Source organism: Sinohyriopsis cumingii, chromosome 13 (genome assembly GCF_028554795.1).
Source record: "Sinohyriopsis cumingii isolate HCF-2022 chromosome 13, ASM2855479v2, whole genome shotgun sequence".
In the NCBI taxonomy this organism is placed as follows: domain Eukaryota; kingdom Metazoa; phylum Mollusca; class Bivalvia; order Unionida; family Unionidae; genus Sinohyriopsis; species Sinohyriopsis cumingii.
This window is the reverse complement of record NC_142973.1, coordinates 35,754,925-35,773,121: the sequence shown is the minus strand read 5'-3', so window position 1 is coordinate 35,773,121 and position 18,197 is coordinate 35,754,925. Positions and strand designations below refer to the sequence as shown.

At 34.8% G+C, this 18,197-nt stretch overlaps 1 protein-coding gene across 1 annotated transcript in view; it reads right to left on the bottom strand.

Moving 5' to 3' along the window:
* LOC149785202 (deubiquitinating protein VCPIP1-like) overlaps positions 1–16,856 on the bottom strand; it is a 115,964-nt gene extending 99,108 nt beyond the window's left edge. The window contains exons 1-4 of the mRNA XM_089979004.1: positions 16,747–16,856; positions 11,716–12,662; positions 7,707–7,835; positions 2,508–2,638 (exon numbers count right to left, since the gene is read on the bottom strand). Of these exons, the coding sequence (XP_089835130.1) occupies positions 2,508–2,638; positions 7,707–7,835; positions 11,716–12,592 (1,137 nt within the window). The 5' untranslated portion in view covers positions 12,593–12,662; positions 16,747–16,856. The remainder of the gene's footprint in view (positions 1–2,507; positions 2,639–7,706; positions 7,836–11,715; positions 12,663–16,746) is intronic.
* Positions 16,857–18,197: the final 1,341 nt, after the last annotated feature.

Here is an 18,197-nt window from a genome sequence, read left to right as displayed (position 1 = left end):
TTAAAAAGCCACCTGCCAAATTTACCAAAGAAGGTTTTCAAATAACTTTGAGAGAACCCCATAAAGATTGCTGCAACAGGATATTCTCTTTGTGATACTTTGTTAGATCTAGAAACCTGATGTTCCAGAATCAAACTGGGTTAAGTTTGTATTTTGAAAGTACCACGGTACAAGTCAAATCAGTTGTAAATGCAAGGCTGACTTTGCAATTTTGACAGAACAAGTCAAAGCTGCTGCTAGCACGCCATTACCTGGGGATATATTATCACTGGAAAAATCATCATTCGGAATACCTCGCATTGATGAAAAAGCAACCAGAGTGACCTTGCAACTCGTGAGTTATCACGTGGTTGTAAAAAACAAGATGGTGATATAATCCCTAAATTGCCGGTGATTCATAAAAAACTTTGCCCAAATAACATCCTTGCTGATGTTTATAGACTAAAAATTATGATTGGTGGAAATTGAGCCGGCAATAATTCTCCAGAAATCATCAATGAAGCAGCTGAGATTTGTTAGAATTTACACATGGGCGGTGTTATAGAGAAACATGTCTATAGAGCAATTATCGATTAAATTATTGATGGATACATCAATTTATCAATTAGATCAGTGATAACAAAATAACATGATTATACACAATGCTCAACATGGACCCATAATGGTCTGGGTGATATATTCACAGTTACCAATATAGAAAATTACTTATGGAGAAGGATTTGGTGATGTTGTTCAAGGTCTATTCAGAATGGTAGCCCCAAATGCGATCCAGACTGCAAAACAATTAGGAATGAAAGCCATCGACGTTCATGACAAAGCCACTGGTGCTGCTGGTGATGTTGCTGGTAAAGCATTCTCAGCAATTCGAGACAGACTTGCACAATTAATATGATGAAAACCACAGATAGTAAAACTGCTCAGTGCCAAAGTGGTGCCAGTAAAATAATAAATCTAGCAGCAAATGAATGACTGAAAGAATTAGCTGGCATGCCACTGACAAACAACAAGCTGACAAGAAAGAAAAAATACAACTGCAAGTCTGATGACAAGAAGTGGTTAGACTTGACTTTGTTTAAACAAGAGTGAATATAATAAGATGTTCAAGCATCTCACACTTGACATCGAGGCACCATTTCTCAAAGATGTGTGATTAACAACATTAAACTTATGACGCATAATGTACCTGATGCACATGGCCAAATCAAACTACAGGTTCAGGTAACAAGCAGATAGACATGAATGTGGTCTTCCATAAAAAACGCGGAAAAAAATTTGAAAGAGGCTTTGGGGGTCCATCCCTTAATGGGGTCTCAAGGGGCAGCATCCCCAATCCGGAGGCACAGGGGGCTTAAAGCCCCTGGCCAAAAACGCATTTTACACTAATAAAAAACTGCTCCTGGTGCAACTTATGATCATAAAATAAACCAAAATAATCATTTGAAAAACTAATAAACTTACCAAAAATGTTCAACTTGACTTGAATAATTTCATAATATTTATAGACACATGAATTTGTTCTCCAATACTATTGATGCTGAAGTTATTTCATGTGCATGTCAGTGTTCACCTCATAATTAAGTCACAATAATTTGTAAACTCGAATTCATGGATTTTTCACATACTGTAAAGTACTTAACACATTATGGATAGTAATACGCAAATGTAAGTTGTCAATATATGTTTTTTTCATTTAATGAAAAACATTTCTTTTTTATTTTTGCACCTGCTTTACCCCCCCACCTCCAATTGTTTTGGGTACATGCATCATTTTCTTCAGCTAACTGACTAGATTGGTTATAACACCTTTTGATACATAACATGGTTGGGTTTTATGGACCCCAACCATAGTGTTATAATGGGGTAACACTACATACGAAATATGTCTTATAACAATTTGTGTTAAAGTGTGGTATCTATTTTTATAATAGCTGAATGCAGTGAAGACAAAAGTTACAATGTCTGTATTTTTCATAAATTTAGCACTGGCTGCACATTATATCTGAATCACATAAATTAGTCTATTCACATATGTTTAACAAATATTGGTTCACAAACAACATAGCTACACTTGCAACAACCACTGACTACCATGTAAATAAAGACATAATTTCACTGCAAAATGATTATTTCTAGGTATAATCCATTTTGAAAATAGATTTGTCACTGATACACAAGCACAAAATTAGCTATTTCATTTGAAAATGGACAATAGCTTCATTAATCAGGCAGTCCCTGCAAAAAACAGCACTAATTTGTCATAATATCAATACAATATGCATGTTTATCAATGAAAATTTGTGAAAGATTCTATTTATGGAATTAAAAAAAAAGAAAAAAAAGAATACAGACATTGACACTTTAATGGAATTATTTCTCCATGTAATTATTTTTTAATTTATGTTTGTACAGGTTTGGCCAGAAATTAGTTGTACTGCTAAAACACCATGCCCCTAATTTAGAAGGAACAATTTGATGGCAACCGGGGTATAATGGCACTATAATCTTACACTAAGGCACTTGTCCCCTCCTATAATACAGAGATCATCTTTATCAAACTGTATGTACTTGTCTAGTAGGTCTTGCGGCATACCCCAGGTTCTCTGGATCATTTCACGTGCCAACATTGGCTGCTCTCTTCCTGAAATTGAACCTCAAGATTTATACTACAATAAATGCACCTTGCATGAATAAATTGTGAAAATTTTCTTTAGGTACAATATGCTAGTATTTCTGGAAATTATTGCTGTTGTGGTCTTGATGCCACTTTCCAGCACATGTTAGGCTATACATGGCAGCCAGTATAACTGGTGGAGGAAGAACACAGGAAAACCCTGGGAAGGACCACTGACACATGTAAACTAATATCAAGCTTTCTCACATAAACACACAGACTGAGCCTGAAACTCAAACTTACAAAGACAGAGGTGAGATGGCAGTGATCAGTAAAGGTGAGTGCTTTAGACCACTTGGCAATCCAGAGCCCCCTTTTCAAAAATAAAGTTTTGTATTTACCATTACTTTAAATTTTAGAATCCTTTCAATATATTCTAGATGATCATATAATGACTAGCATTGTACAGCTCACATGTATTTTTGGAACCCCATGCAACATGGTGGTGGTGGACAAAGCAGAGAGGATTAGGGATAAAAACCTCCATCTCTCCACATGTCCTGACGGAGTTGCCATGGCAACTCACTGAGAATTGCTCTGCACACCACACTTTCTGGCAGTCAGTGAGGATGACCACAGTGGAATGGATGTAGTCTCTATTGAATGGCAAGGCTTACTGTGCATGATCCCTGCAAGCATTCTCTTTAGAAGTTGAGAGAGAGAGAGAGAGAGAGAGAGAGAAGCCAATTTATCTACATCATTATCAGATCATTATATACATTTCCTAGTTCTAATGAAGACTATGTAATAGATATGAAACCAAACCAAATTTCAGCTAATATTAACAAAGTCACAATGCCTCAAAAACTTTACTAATACTACTGTAACTTTTTCACTTACAAAAAGGCTGAGTAACACCTTATGCAACAAGTTGATGTTTTTACTTGATTCAAAGAAATCTTAGCAAACTTATGCACTGACTTGATGAGACCTTGTTGATCTTCTCCTGAACAGTGCAAAGTCCACCTACTGTTTAAACATAAAAAGTAATCCTCTGAGGTATGACAATTTAAATTCCTGATGGCAGCTGCTTCTGTTTAACAACACACACATTGAACCCCCCCCAAAAAAACACACAGTAAACACTGCATTTACACTTAAATGCAAACCACATGTTTAGGCCTTGGAAAGTAATGACTCATTTACGAGGCTGAATATACATGTACACAGCTATGAACTTTAGTTCAATTCTGACTGCATTTATACTATATAGGACTGGTCATTTAATTTGTGGTTCTTTGCGAGTGGAGTATTTTTTAATTTTTTCATTCATCACAAGATAAAAAAAATTCAAATAATATAACCCTTTGGAAACTTAAATGGTCTCTCCCTAATAAAGAATTAGCTTGAGTGGATGCTCAGCAGAAATAGAGTGACCACTGTAAACACTGTTATAAAATTAATATCGGAAGACAATGTCAATTTCAGTGTAGGAAAGGTGAGTTTCTAGCATAAAGTCATCTGACTTGGTGCATTGTAGTCTATAACTTAAAATATGGTTCTGTTATTAACAGTGAAAGTTTGGTAATTGTTTCTAATTGATCTGACTTCAATGTTGTTGTTGTTGTTGTTGTGGGGTTTAACGCCATTTTTCAGCACACGATAGGCTATGCATGGCGGCCAGTATTAATGGTGGAGGAAGAACCTGGGAAAACCCTTGGAAGAACCACAGATCATCGAGAAGCTACTGGCAAGCTTTCTCACATACACACATTGGCCGCTGACTTCAATGTATTGTTGAAATAAATAATAATGTGGACAATTGTCAAATCTTAAATGTTAAACAAATTTAAGGCATTCTGCGTGGTTGTATCCATGTGTCCTATTATTTGATCATTCTTGTAAGGAAAAATATAAAAACAAAATTTTTACAATGATAGAGAAAACTAATGAGTCACATGAATCCTCTACTTTGCATGAAAGAAAAACTTCAGAAAGTGCTCATGGACCTATTTGAAGTATATTTGGTACAACGAATCTTATTCTTTTTTAAATCTCTCAATATTATGTTATTGGAATGTACAGATGCATTCATTTCCATATTTCTGTTGCAAGTTTCAATATACTTTGTTAAGCATCATATGAAAGTCAGTATTATTGCACTCTGATAAACATCACACAATTTACAACAAAATCGCATTCATATTTGACTGATGTGAAACAATATTGTACAAGTTCCAATAGTTACCTGATGCAAGAGCACAGCCAGATCAGGTCAAGTGTTGTTTTTCCCCCAAAAATTTTAAAGGGCTTAAAAGCAAACATCTATGTGTCTGTTTACTCAAAGTGTGCATAATACCAAATAAAGCTGTGCAAGAATAAAACGAAAGTCAAATTTCAAGTGACTGTGCATTTGTATATGTATGTTTTGTTTGGGCGTTTTGTGGGGGGTGGAGGAGTGGAGGTTATGGATCCTGACAAGTTCTCAGTAATATCTTGTATTATTTCTTCTGACATCCAATCACAGGATTATAGAGGTGTGATTTAAACTTGAGATTTTGTATTATAAAAAGGAACCATGCCATTCCTTTTCTTATCTGAAATAAATTTATCTTGTGACGAATGTAATAACAAAAAGTATCCTGTCAGAAAGAACAATCTAGCCCAATAAATTAAATGGCAGTCAGTCCATTGCAGTACATGTCTCGTTAAAATTGAACAAGTATGTATACTCAGCCCGTGCAAGGGTCAATACATGATTCATTATTTCAGAATTTGCTCATTTTTGTTGGGTTTATTTTGTGGTTTTTTTTAAAAACAAAAGTGGCTGTCAACTAGAATTTAATTGTCTAAACCTTAAAGGAATATTTTTCATAAAGAGTAGGATAAATTTACACTGTTCAAGAGAAGATCAATACAGTGTGCCTCTCGTCAAGTCCGTGCATAAGATGGTTCAGATTTCTTTGAATATAGTAAAAGTATAAACATACTGCAAAATAAGTTGATCAACCTTCTCTAAATGTATAGAATAGACATTTTTCTTTTATAGAAATTAAGATCACTTTATTCTTGAAATGGTATCTGATTGTAAATCATGTTGACATTTCAGTCTTTCCACGGATGGGTCATCATCCATTGACTATTCAAATTTCAATCTGTAAAACTTCCACTGTTATTGACTGGACCAGAAAGAAATAGATAGAAATGCACTTTTCCCAAGTTGAATTTGACATCTTCTTCTGGTGCTAACATTTTATAACAGTGCTTACAATGGTCACTGCCTTGATATCTACTGAACATCCACTGAAGCCAAGTCTTTGTTAGGGAAATCCCAATAAAATTCGTAACGGGGGGGATGCTTGAAAACTATTTGTCTTATTCTGACTGGTGGTATAAAAAGGAACACTATGCCATTCCTTGATTTATCTGAAACAAACTTATCTTGTGATGAATGAAATAAAAAAATTAAGTCAGAAATAATAATTTAGCCCCATAAAATTAAATGACAACTCCCGTACAGTACATGTGCATTCAGAATTGAACTAGTTGGTAGTTCTGTACATGTAAATTCAATCTCATAACAGGGTCATTATTGCTTAAGTACTAAACAAGTGGTTTGCATTTAAGTGTAAATTCAGTGTTTTCTATTTTGTTGTGTTTTTAATCAGAAGCTGCTATCTGGAATTTAATTGTCCATACCTCACAGAATTACATTTCATATTCAAACAGTACGATAAATTTACACTGTTCAAGAGAAGCTCAACCAGGTGGGCCTCTCACCAAGTCAGTGTGTAAGTTTTCTAAATTTACAAAATATGCACGACTTTTCAAATTAATTTCTATTGTTCATATATATGACTGAAATCAAGATCACTGATTGGTGAAAAGGTATTTGATTGTTAATCACTCATGACACGTCAGTCTTTCCATAGGTGATCTTCATTGATTGGTTGTTCAAATGTCAATGAATAACACCGATCAGCTGCTCCACAGTGGAGATGCCCTCAGTGTGTGAGCCAAGGCATAGGGGTGATTTGTTAGTTTTTATTGCTCCATCACAGAGTGTTATTGCAGAGCAAAAGTGGGGGAATTAAGTCCCCCACTGCAATGCGTGGGGTTCCAAAAATACAAGTGAGCTCAACTGAATTATCATTAGATTGTCAACCTCTGGCATTACTGATGAGAGGTCCATTCAAAACTAAGAAGTGATAGTAGTGACCTATATGAAAGTGAATATTGTGTGTAATAATTATTTTCTTTTCACAGATTTCATGGTTCCAACTAACCAATGATCTTAATACCAACACTAAAGCAACTGTAATCATTTGCATTCTCAAATCTGATTGATTTTTTAGCATTTGGCATTTCAAAACATCCATCCCCATCCCCAGTGGTCATAATACAAATTAAAATCCAACATATAAATGATGTGTCTTCATACTGCCACTAAATATATAAAATTTGATTTAATTATCTTTGAAATTGTAACTGTAATTAAAACTGTACATCTGACCATTCAAGAGATCCCAGGGGCAAAGTCAACAATAACCCAAAAAGGGAAGCATAACTACAAAGTTTTGTGAATCTCAACCCAGCAGTGGACTGCTCTGGTGGCCTATGGCTAGAGCATGTGCCTAGGATGTGGGAGGTCACATGTTCAAACCCAAGATGAGTCATATCAAAGACTTTAAAAAATAGTACTATCAGCTGCCTTGCTTGGCACTCAGCATTAACAGGCTAATTCTAGGACTGGTTGGCCTGATGTCACAATAATGAGATTGTGTGGGACAGGATCCTGCATGTCTGTGGTGTTATGCCCCAGTGCTAGACATTGCTATGAACTGCCACACTGCAGACATCGTAGCAATATGACTGAATTTTTTTAAAGCTACGTTAAAAATCCAAATCACACACACAACCCAGACGTATAATGTCCTCTCTATAGAATGGGGATTATAAACTGACCATAAATACCAATCCTGTAGAAAGCATTTCTAAAAATTATGTTTCCAGCAAGTACCAATAATAAAAAAAAAAAACATTTGTTGCAAAAAACACACAAGATGATAGCCATGAAAAATAATTTTCTCTGTACCTTTCATTCCCACCAGAGGTATGTAGTGATTTCGTCCTGAACTGCTCCAAGCCAAACACAAAGGTTTATTAAGACTTCCATCCTTCCCAAGACATTCTTCTCGACTCACCAGACCTGGCAGGAAAACACCTAAAAATATAATGTAGATTTATAATAATCAAAATTTACTGACAGTTTCATTGTATGAATGTATGTTAATGGCAGAAAAAAAATTACTGGATCACTGTCCACATTTTCTGGTTAAAAAATCAAGTAAAACAACAATCTGAGATTGTGGCAACGAAGACAAATGGTAGCCTTCACCTGAATGATAGTTCTTTTGACAAACATATTTACTGCAAGAAGACTGGCACCCAATGTAACAATTTGGTTTACTTTGGTGTCTTATGGCACAGCTACGCAATTACATGCAGGTTATTTAAAAATTGCTCAAGGTCATACCCACAATAGCCAAACAATATGAACCTACACATTTTTGTGCATGAATCTGACACACCAACCACTGAGGCATCACTGCTCTAGCCTCACAGCTGCCTCTTACAATAAGCAGGAAGGCATATCAAACCAATTCTACACATCCCTAAGCCTTCTGGGGATTCAAGTGAAACAAAGTGCCAAGGCAGAAAGGTATGTGCATATACATATTTGTAAATGATACCAGAGGTCTGGAACAAAAAAATTGTTGTAATGTGTATTATAAGAGTACATCAAAAGAAAATGCTTCAATAGCTGGGCGGGAAGATCAAAGGCTTTGACTGGCAGCTGGGTGGGAAAATGTAGACATTTATGGTGCTTGAATTCAGAGGCAGAAATACCCTGAGATGTACATGTGGTCACTGAGAAGACTACATCAAAATAAACAACTTTAGTTTTCATTTCTGAGTGTAGCGGAATAAGCAGTGCTTATCACCTTGGAATCAAGACATGTTGAGACTTAGACTTGAATGACTATTTTGGTGTTCAATGGCAAACTGACAAAGATTGTAATGAGATTCAAGAGAGTGCTAAAGTTGTTAGAACTGATAGTTTGGATGGGGCAGTAGCCAAGTGTAAGAAAGTGTGTGATGCCTAACTTAGTGCTTTGAATAAAACCTTCCTTGGACTGACAAAATTCAGACTCACTCTGACGGATAAACAAGAGCTACGTCAGTGTTATAAAGAATGTAGAAATTAAACTCAGTGGCAACCAATACTTCTTATAATCTGCACAGTTTCCTGGGAGCAGACTGCAACTTTTGCTGGTAAGACTCATATTTTATTTTACAAAAATGGGAGTCCTGGACTCCTAGTTTTAAGATCCTAGCGATACATCTGATACATGTATTGTGGGTACAAAAAAGTATGTACAATTTAGGCTGGTGTAGGGACCTTAGACCTTTTATAATCAGTTTAGATTGATTTTAAGAAGTAAATTTAAATCAGTTTGATTTTATATAGTAAACTTGATAATTATTTACAGGTATATGCTTATTTTGTCCCGTATATTAAGATAATTTGGTATCCTTTTAGAAGTTCAGAGTGTGGGCTAAGGCTGTTACTTGTTTTACAGTAACCTTAAAAGGATGCTGTTTAATCAAAATGATTAGATACTCAAATTCCTCCCCCACCCCATTCTACCTGGTAGTCTTAATCAACAGCTGACTGCTACTATTAATGTGCATGCAGTAACTCACTAAACTTAAAGATTGTTTCATTTGCTGTATGTTCTTAAGGTAACATCATTTTCTGTTTATAAGAAATGTCTTTCTGGAATATATAGGACAATTTCAGCAAATCCTCCATAGGATTATAGGATTATAGAGATTTTGTTTCCTAAACAAAGAAAAAATTGAAAATGGATCCGGACTTAAAATACTGCCTAGATATGATGTGAGATGCTTAATTAAGATCTGTAATAACTAAGAAACTGAACTGGCTTACAAATTTGAAATGGGGCTTTTGTTTTCTTATATGTTACTGTACTAATGAAGATTCTGTTAATAAACACGTTTAATGGTAAATGTGTGTGTGTGTGATTAGGATTTTTAATGTAGCTTTAACAATTTTTCAGTCATATTGCTATGATGTCTGCAGTGTGGCAGTTTATAGTGATGTCTAGCACTGGGGCATCATGCTGCAGACATGTACCATGATGTCCCACCCAGTCACATTATCCTGACACCAGTCCAACCAGTCCTAACACAAACCTCTTAATGCTGAGCACCTAGTGAGACAGCTGTTAGTACCATTTTTGTAAGCCTTTGGTATGACTTGGCCGGGGATCAAACCCACAACTTCCTGCTTCCGAGGCAGACCCTCTAACCACTAGGCCACCAGAGCAGTTTAATGGTAAATATCAAAGTTTAATGAAATGTTGCTATCGGCATTATCAGAAGTGTGAACCTGATAAAAAAATGTGTAATGTGAGCTGTAACTAATGCTCTTTTAACAGTGATGCCACATTCGATGTAAAAATCATAGATACATGCTTTAGAAAAGAATTAACATAAAAAATTTACTAAATAATCCTCTTCATCAAAACTGTGGAACTTTATAATGTAATTGGAAATGGCTGTTCTTGTCTTAATTATAGCCAGGGGCATTTTCCTTTTACTTTTACTGATTCTGTAAAAGTTTAAAAGGCTATAAACAAAACTAAACCATTTACACTTGTGTATGCTGCAGCCTTAATGTGTGCAGATGGAGAACCATCAACCTCTGGAAAACAGATATTGTAAAAAGTGTTCAACAGAGAGAAAATTTAAGTTCGTTGGGGTCCAATTTACCAGAATGAATTTTGCTGTATGTGTTCGTTGGTGGCTATAAATAACAACCTTCCAAAAGTAATATTGATGTTTGAGGATCCAAATTAAAGTGAATAATCTCCATTTAAAGCTATGTGTAATCAAATTCTACATGAAAGACACAACTGAAATCTTCAGCACTGAATGCATACATAATCTGTATGCCTTCTACAACAGTAAAGTTTCATTTGTTGCCAGTCTGAAACTTGTTGGAAGGTTAAGTGAAAATTCAGAGGGCTAGTAAATTTCTTGATGTATTAGCATTCAGGCAACAAAGAAATTTAAGTTAAACTCTCTGTCAGTAGACAAAACATTGGAGACTGATATGCCACAGGAAATTATTTGTATGTTAATTACAGGAGCATAATGGCAACTATCAGTTTTTGCTCCAAATCACAAAACTTGTGATGACATGTTGTCCGTTGTCTGTCCATCCATTAGCACAAGTTTGTCATTGCAACTTCTCATAAACATATTTATACACACATTTATCCCAAGGTCTAGTTAGTCTGAAATGAAAATGGTGCCACTTGCTGCCATCAGCAAAATCTTATTATTACTTAAAAACATCAGAAATGGTTTCAGTGCTTAGTATTTACAAAGAGAAAATGGTTCCATTGGTTGGTTTCCTTGAAATTCTTGAATTGTATCAGATGTTTAAAAAAGTTAATATATTCCATGCTGAACCTTAATTTTCCTTCCATTGACCACTTTTTGCAATATTTATTTTCCATCTACTTCCCAATGGCTCATGCCTGCCTTTTACAGTTTTGGCCTTGATCTGGAATACCAGAAGTTAGGTGCTCTCTGCCTTTGTTTTTCTTCTCATTGTGTTTTTTTTTTTGGGGGGGGGGGGGAAAGGGGGTTGGGTGGTGCAGGGATAATGGTGGAGTGGACTGGAAATAAAGTAGGAAATTTTTTGTTTGACTGTGTAAAAAATATAATAGACTTGGATAGGTCATTCATTCTAAAGGCAAATACTGCATGTATGTATGACAGAACATCATATTAAAGACATAGCTATATAACATTTCAGTACCTACATAGTAAATAATGAAGAATACAATCAAGTCATACACATGATTACATGTACTGCCCTAGGAGCATTGTAGACATTAGATACTTGAAAATGAAGTACAGTATTTAATTTTCAATATTATGGTTGTTTTTATATGATTACTATAGGATCTGAATTAGTATGATGTGCTCATAAATGAAATTCTTACCAGAGTAATCTCCCTTGCTCTGCATACCCTCAAGAGAATCCAGCAAGATGATTGGTCTCCTCAGCACATTGGCCAGTCCAAATATGTGAATATTTCTCATCCCCAATGGTTCTCCATTGTGGGGCAGATAAAAGGGGTCACATTCATCAATGATGTCATACCACTCTCTTTCATACACAAAATCCCTAAAAAGTTCTTTGTATCTGGACAAATTATCTTGAAAATGATTTTTCAAATTTATTCTCAAAGCATGCCAAAAAAGCTCACGTCCCACTAAGGCTCGAGATATTGCATGAACAAGACAATGACCATCCCCATCAGCATGAATTGGAACTAATCTCTCTTCATTCTCATTAAAACTTTTGATCAGCGTCAATGTTTCTGACAAGTAAGTACAACTGCCAGTGCGATCATGCCCATACCCAATGACATCAAGATTTTCCTCTTCAATTAAAAATGCTCGATCTCCAAGACTCTTACCACAATCAAATACTTCATTCTGACCCATTTCTTTCAAAAGCTTGGCTTTCCCCGTCTTGCGGTCCATTCCATATGTTGTCAGTATGGGTGAAATCAACTTGCAAACATAATTTGATAAACCCATTACTTTAATATTATCTGTCCCTTTCTTCGGTCTAACTTTTCCAACAAGGATATTTTTCAACAAATTATGAAGTGCAACTCCTGGATCTGTAACCTCCGCTATATTTTGAAGTGAGGATTGTTCATGTCTTCTGCCACAGCCTGTGCATTCAATGCTCTTGTCAAATGCTGGAAAAAACAGCTTTGCCTTACACTGCTCATCGGGACATGTCCCACACAGGAACCTATATGACTCAACGCTCTGCCGAAGACCTGACTTCTTTGCTGTAGCCATCAGAGGAACACACAATTTGTTCTTAAAGAATATTTTATTTTCAAGTCAACTCTGGTATTCTGTTGAATACCTGAAGAAAAAAAATGAATACATGTAAGGGTCTTCCAGCAATACAGAAAATCACCATGCCTATGCTTTCTTCCTTGCTACTGATAGCTTCTCCCCTTCTACAACTGTCCTCTCCCCCACCCACCTCATGTACACACAATACAACAATCAACAAGGGATGGGTCAAAATTCTAAATCCATTGTACACATCAAGATAATTAAATCAGAATGTACAATATAAGCTATTAGCACTTTTATGTATTACATATCATGGTCATGTAACCTGTCATTCATATCATTTTCTATACGAATGACAGAATAACATAAACTGACATGAAAGCTCCAAGTCCTTATATTGGTTTTTAAATCTCCCAAGCATTTAGATAATTCTAAAGCCTTTTACTTTGAAATAATAAGGATAAACTCATATAAGTGAAACAGATTTTACAACTCTTAATTTTATTGATGTTAACCATTTACTTTGAAATAATTATCATGATTCCTGTGTCATATAGATTTTACAATGTTTTTACTGATCACCCAATTTTTGCCTTTTTTTCTACCTGGCCATTTTCCCCTCACACAACCAAATCCACTTGGTCTGTGCAGTTTGTAAAGACTAATGGGTCATACAAAGCAGGAAGAAAGGACTTGCACTCTAATAAATGTCAGCTGTTTTAGAAAGTAACTTTTATTTTATAGAGTTTACTGTCTTTGGCAGAATGGCATACAACAATTTTGCTGAAGCAAAATAAATAACGTATTATTTTTATAAACTTTGAAAAGACTTCATTTTGATATGGCATTATTTGACAACAAAATTTAGAAAAAGATGTCAATTTAAGCAAATGTTTAAAACATTATAAATTCTGACCTATTTACACAGAGTTTCTCCCTATTTCTCGCCACCATGCTATTCTGAAAGGAGAAAAGTCCCTTTGCTGAATTTTTCAGCACATTAAGGGTGCTGTAATTAAGCCAATTTTTCATTTCTTAATAAAGCAACATACAGCTGAGTTGGCTAAGTATTTAACCTACAAAAATACAGTTCAGAACTTTTTAATTATTACAGGTTATTCCTTTAGTCTAGCAAATATGTGACTATTATGTGGTTAAATCTTAAGTTCTCACAACAATAAAATGTCTCAAAGACTGGCAAGTTAACAGAAAAGTTGTGTTGATAACATATTTCTACCATAAATCTTTACCTAATTGCCTAATTAACATTTTCTTCACAAATTTTGAAACAGGCAACTGAGAGGCTCATTCTCTGAAGTTGCTTATTTCCATTTTATTCTGCAAGGAATCACCTTGTGACCACAGAAACTGACCCCCAACTAAAAGACAACAAATCCAGTCATTACCAAGCAATAACTGAAGGTATAAAAAGAATTTTATTACTCATTCTGTGCTGCTATGAATGCCTACTAAAGCTCAGTGAATTTTCAGGTGGTGTCATTAATTACTGCTTGAAACTAATTAGTTTCACACACAAAGTATTTCAACACCGTTTGAATTTGGCACACACATTTCACACACAAAGTATTTTAACATGGTTTGAATTTGGCACACACATTTCATTATATACATGCTAAAACAGTGTGGTCTGTTTACATAAAATTTTTCAACGTGAAATGACCTGTCAAAGAGTCAATTAGTTTATTAAAGGAGTGATTAACTTTCCTATTCAGCTACATTTGGCCATAATGCAGTTGTCAAAATTAGATTTCTTTGCAGTATTAATTATGGACTCTTCTAAAACTTAGGACGCACATGGCAGATTACATACACACAGACCAATCTTTTTCAGCATGCATCGAATGAATGGTGGTGTTCTGTATGTCTGTATGAATTATGTTTAAATCATTTGTGCATAAAACAAATTTGGTAAATTTTAGCTAAATTTCAAGATGATGATGTAAAAATTCAATAAGAAACATCTGTCATGATACTGTATGGAATAAATTATAACAATAACAAGAGACCCAGAGGGCGCTTCCATTAGGCTGAGTGCCACCATCTTACTATTTCTGTACAGAAAGGGTACCCCTCTTTACAAGGTTCCCATTCTTTTAAATCTGGATGGATAATTTCATGGATAGCGAGAAAAGCTTACATTATAACCTGCACAAAGGAATCCATTTGGCTTTTCTTTAAACTACACCTTATTGGTAAGAATTTTATAAGGCTCAGAGAACATTTTCGTGAAAACTCAAAAAATGTAAAAATGTGTGATTGGAGAGCGTTTCATGCAAGAGAGGTTTTATTTATGTACCTAAATATGGAATGTGTCAAGAAACTTTTAGTACTTATCTTTGTTTCATGGGAACAGAGCTGTATTATAACATACACCCCCCCCCCCCCCGTTCATCATCAACCAGAAATGCATGTCAGTTCTGTCCCTTGAACAGCTGATAGTGGTAGCAACCACAGGAGACTCACATTTTATCAAATAAAGTATGAAGAAATCTGTAACATAATATCACGTTATCTGTACCATAAATATACATATATTTATTGTACAGATAAGGTGATTTATTGTAAGGTATTTTACTAATAAAACTAAAACTCATGTGCCTGTGGTGGCAATTATTTGCTGACTGAATAAGATCACCACTACTATCACTGGTTTGATTTTATTGCTACACTATAGTATGAAGCTTGCTAGATACATTTTGGTATGAAATTAATGTGGTAGCAAAAAGATTAATACAAATTTTTACATTGTCTTTTACAGATGAGATGTGTCAGAGGAATAAGGCTGCCCCCTACCCACCACCCCTTTCTTTATTTTTTGTTTGCCTTCTAAAAAAAATTTGTTAGGCTACTCACAGCTCAGGCTGTTGTAGCATCCATACCTCTGCACAAACATCTGCATTTGTCTTTGATTTTATCATTATTTTACCCCGTTTAAAAAATAAGTTATTGTTATGGCACAAAAAATACCAGCACAGTACAACCATGCAATAAAACAACAAAAATAATACTACAAAGGTATATATAGTACAGTATTTAACTTTTCATAGGAAATATATGAAAAAAATATTTTATGTAAACCTGCAATCCAAAAATTTTTTTTTATAGATGAGTCTAAGAAATTTCTTCTACAGGTAGGCATTTATAAGGAACAAATACCTGGATTGTCTTTGTTCCTTGTATGTTTAGATTTATTTGACAAATAAGGAGGTGGATTTTACCAATCCCTTTTTGTTTTTCACCTTCACAAGACCAAAGTATTAATAAGGACAAGCTTTGCACATAATTTGTCTTTTGGAATGGACATAGTCGTAAATGCAAATTCTGAGTAATTAAAACTGAAAATTATGACTACTCGAGGAATTAACCCCAGAAAACATTCCATTACCTGATTTGTATTCATTATATACACCATACAAAAGATGCTCACTATTCTGGGTAAAAATATTATTTGCAGGCAATAAAATAAGTTTGCACTTATGAGCAAAATCAATAAAGATTTTGCTAATTTGTGACTTCTGATGCTTTGCCCTTCACAAAAATACCATATTTATGAATCTGAGATAAAATTTTCAATTTGGCCTGTTATCCCTACAAATTATTAAACTGTAAACCTTTAGATCTTAGTAGAATCAAAACTGAAAGTAGTACACTTAAAGTGGTGCGGTCAATATATTTTATATTCAGCAGCATCAAATGTGTACAAACATTTTCAGAATTATATATCGATTACTGAGGGCTGGAGGGTGCAGTGGGGTAGCAACCTTTATTGTTACAGGTTGGACCCTCTCCCCCCAGCATCAACGGATACTCTTTATTTTCCTTGTAGCAAGCCCCTGTCCACTATACAGTAATCCAGTACAGACAGCAGTCCTTTAATGTAAGACGTATCACATGTTATTTATATTTTGGTGCAAAACCAAAACAAAAATATGTGATAGTCTTTCGTTGTAGGACTAATACAGTATACCGATAATAGAACGTTCCGTTAAAAAGAAAAGAAACAACAACCCAAAACACGTATTTCTTGTGAAATAAGTCTAGTTTCTCATTCTTCACCCAATTTAAACTTGTTACACTGTTTCATATCTTATAATTCAAATCTCTGCAGAGTTAAAATACTTTTTAACCTTTAAAACACAGAAATTTACAACATTGCACCAGGAAATGTAGCCGAAAAAATTGACATCTTTTCTTCGCAGTTGTTTAGACTGGTACTGGTACTATACCAAAAAATTTGGAGCAGAATCTGGCAGGCTCTGTCCTTGTCTTTGCCAGACCGTGTACTCTCCGAGAACCAATCTCAACACGGGGAAAAATACGACGTGTTCCGTTTGTCAGAACCATAACACTAATATCCAAACGCAGCGAGTAAACTTGATCAGTGACAGTAAATGAAACGCGGACAACTTTTAAATAGAGGACTTAATTAGATAAATTTATTTTTTATTTTTTGGAGGGGGGGGGTAATTGTACCCAACATTCTAAACAAAAAAACTATATTAAACCAGTGCGAGCAGTAACTCTCTTTGTCTCATCAGAAAAAGTATCACTTTTAATGCCGCATAAATGAGATTATCTTTCTTTATTTCCTCTTGGTAATAGAGAGGGGATAAATATGGTTACAAGATGACCCTGGTCAACATTGATTTTGTTGGTTACTATGTGTTCATTAAAGCATTACAAATTATTATGTATAAATTTATATATATATTCTCAGTTAAATTATAGATAATATTAGAAAGTGAATACTAATTAATATGTGTTTACGCTCGCAATCTAAATTTTTATTATACAGATATATTAACACCTTAGTTTTAAGATAAAAATATCTCTTAAAGTATTAGTATTGCCTATTCTCATATGTGCCAATAATATCAAAATATATTAATCACATAATAATAATTATATCTGTCTTTTAAACCACTTGAACATTTCCCTAAATCTCTGACATTTTCCATGAAATAAAAGTAGTGAAAGGGGTGAGATTAGCGACAATGGGAATTAGCATTAAAAACACCCCCTGGGTAAGATTAGCGACAATGGAAATTTAACATTAACCACCCTGGGTAAGATTAGCGACAATGGAAATTTAACATGGGCAAAAAACCCTGGGTAAGATTAGCGACAATGGAATTTAACATTGGAGAAAGGAAAAAAAGGAAATATCCATTTTAGCGACAAAGGCATTCGAACAATGGAAAAAAAAATATCGATTCTAGGGACAAAGGCAATTGAACATGGGGAATAGAGTTTGGGTCTGTCTAGGGACAAGGGGAATTAAACATGGGAATAGAGTTTGGGTTTGTCTAGGGACAAAGGGGAATTGAACATGTTAGAAAAAAAAAAACTACTTTAGGGACAAGGGGAATTGAACATGGGATTTTTAAAAAAAAAAAATTTTATAAAGGGGTAGGCTATCGAAAGGCTATCTCTTTTCGAGAAATGTGGGTGGCCCTGAAAAGGGCCTTTGGGTTTATGTTAATATTAATATTAACATAGACGGCATCTGTCACATCTTCTTCTTCTTAAACTCCTTCTAACTGCAGGTCCATACACAAGTACCCTCTTGAGGCATCCT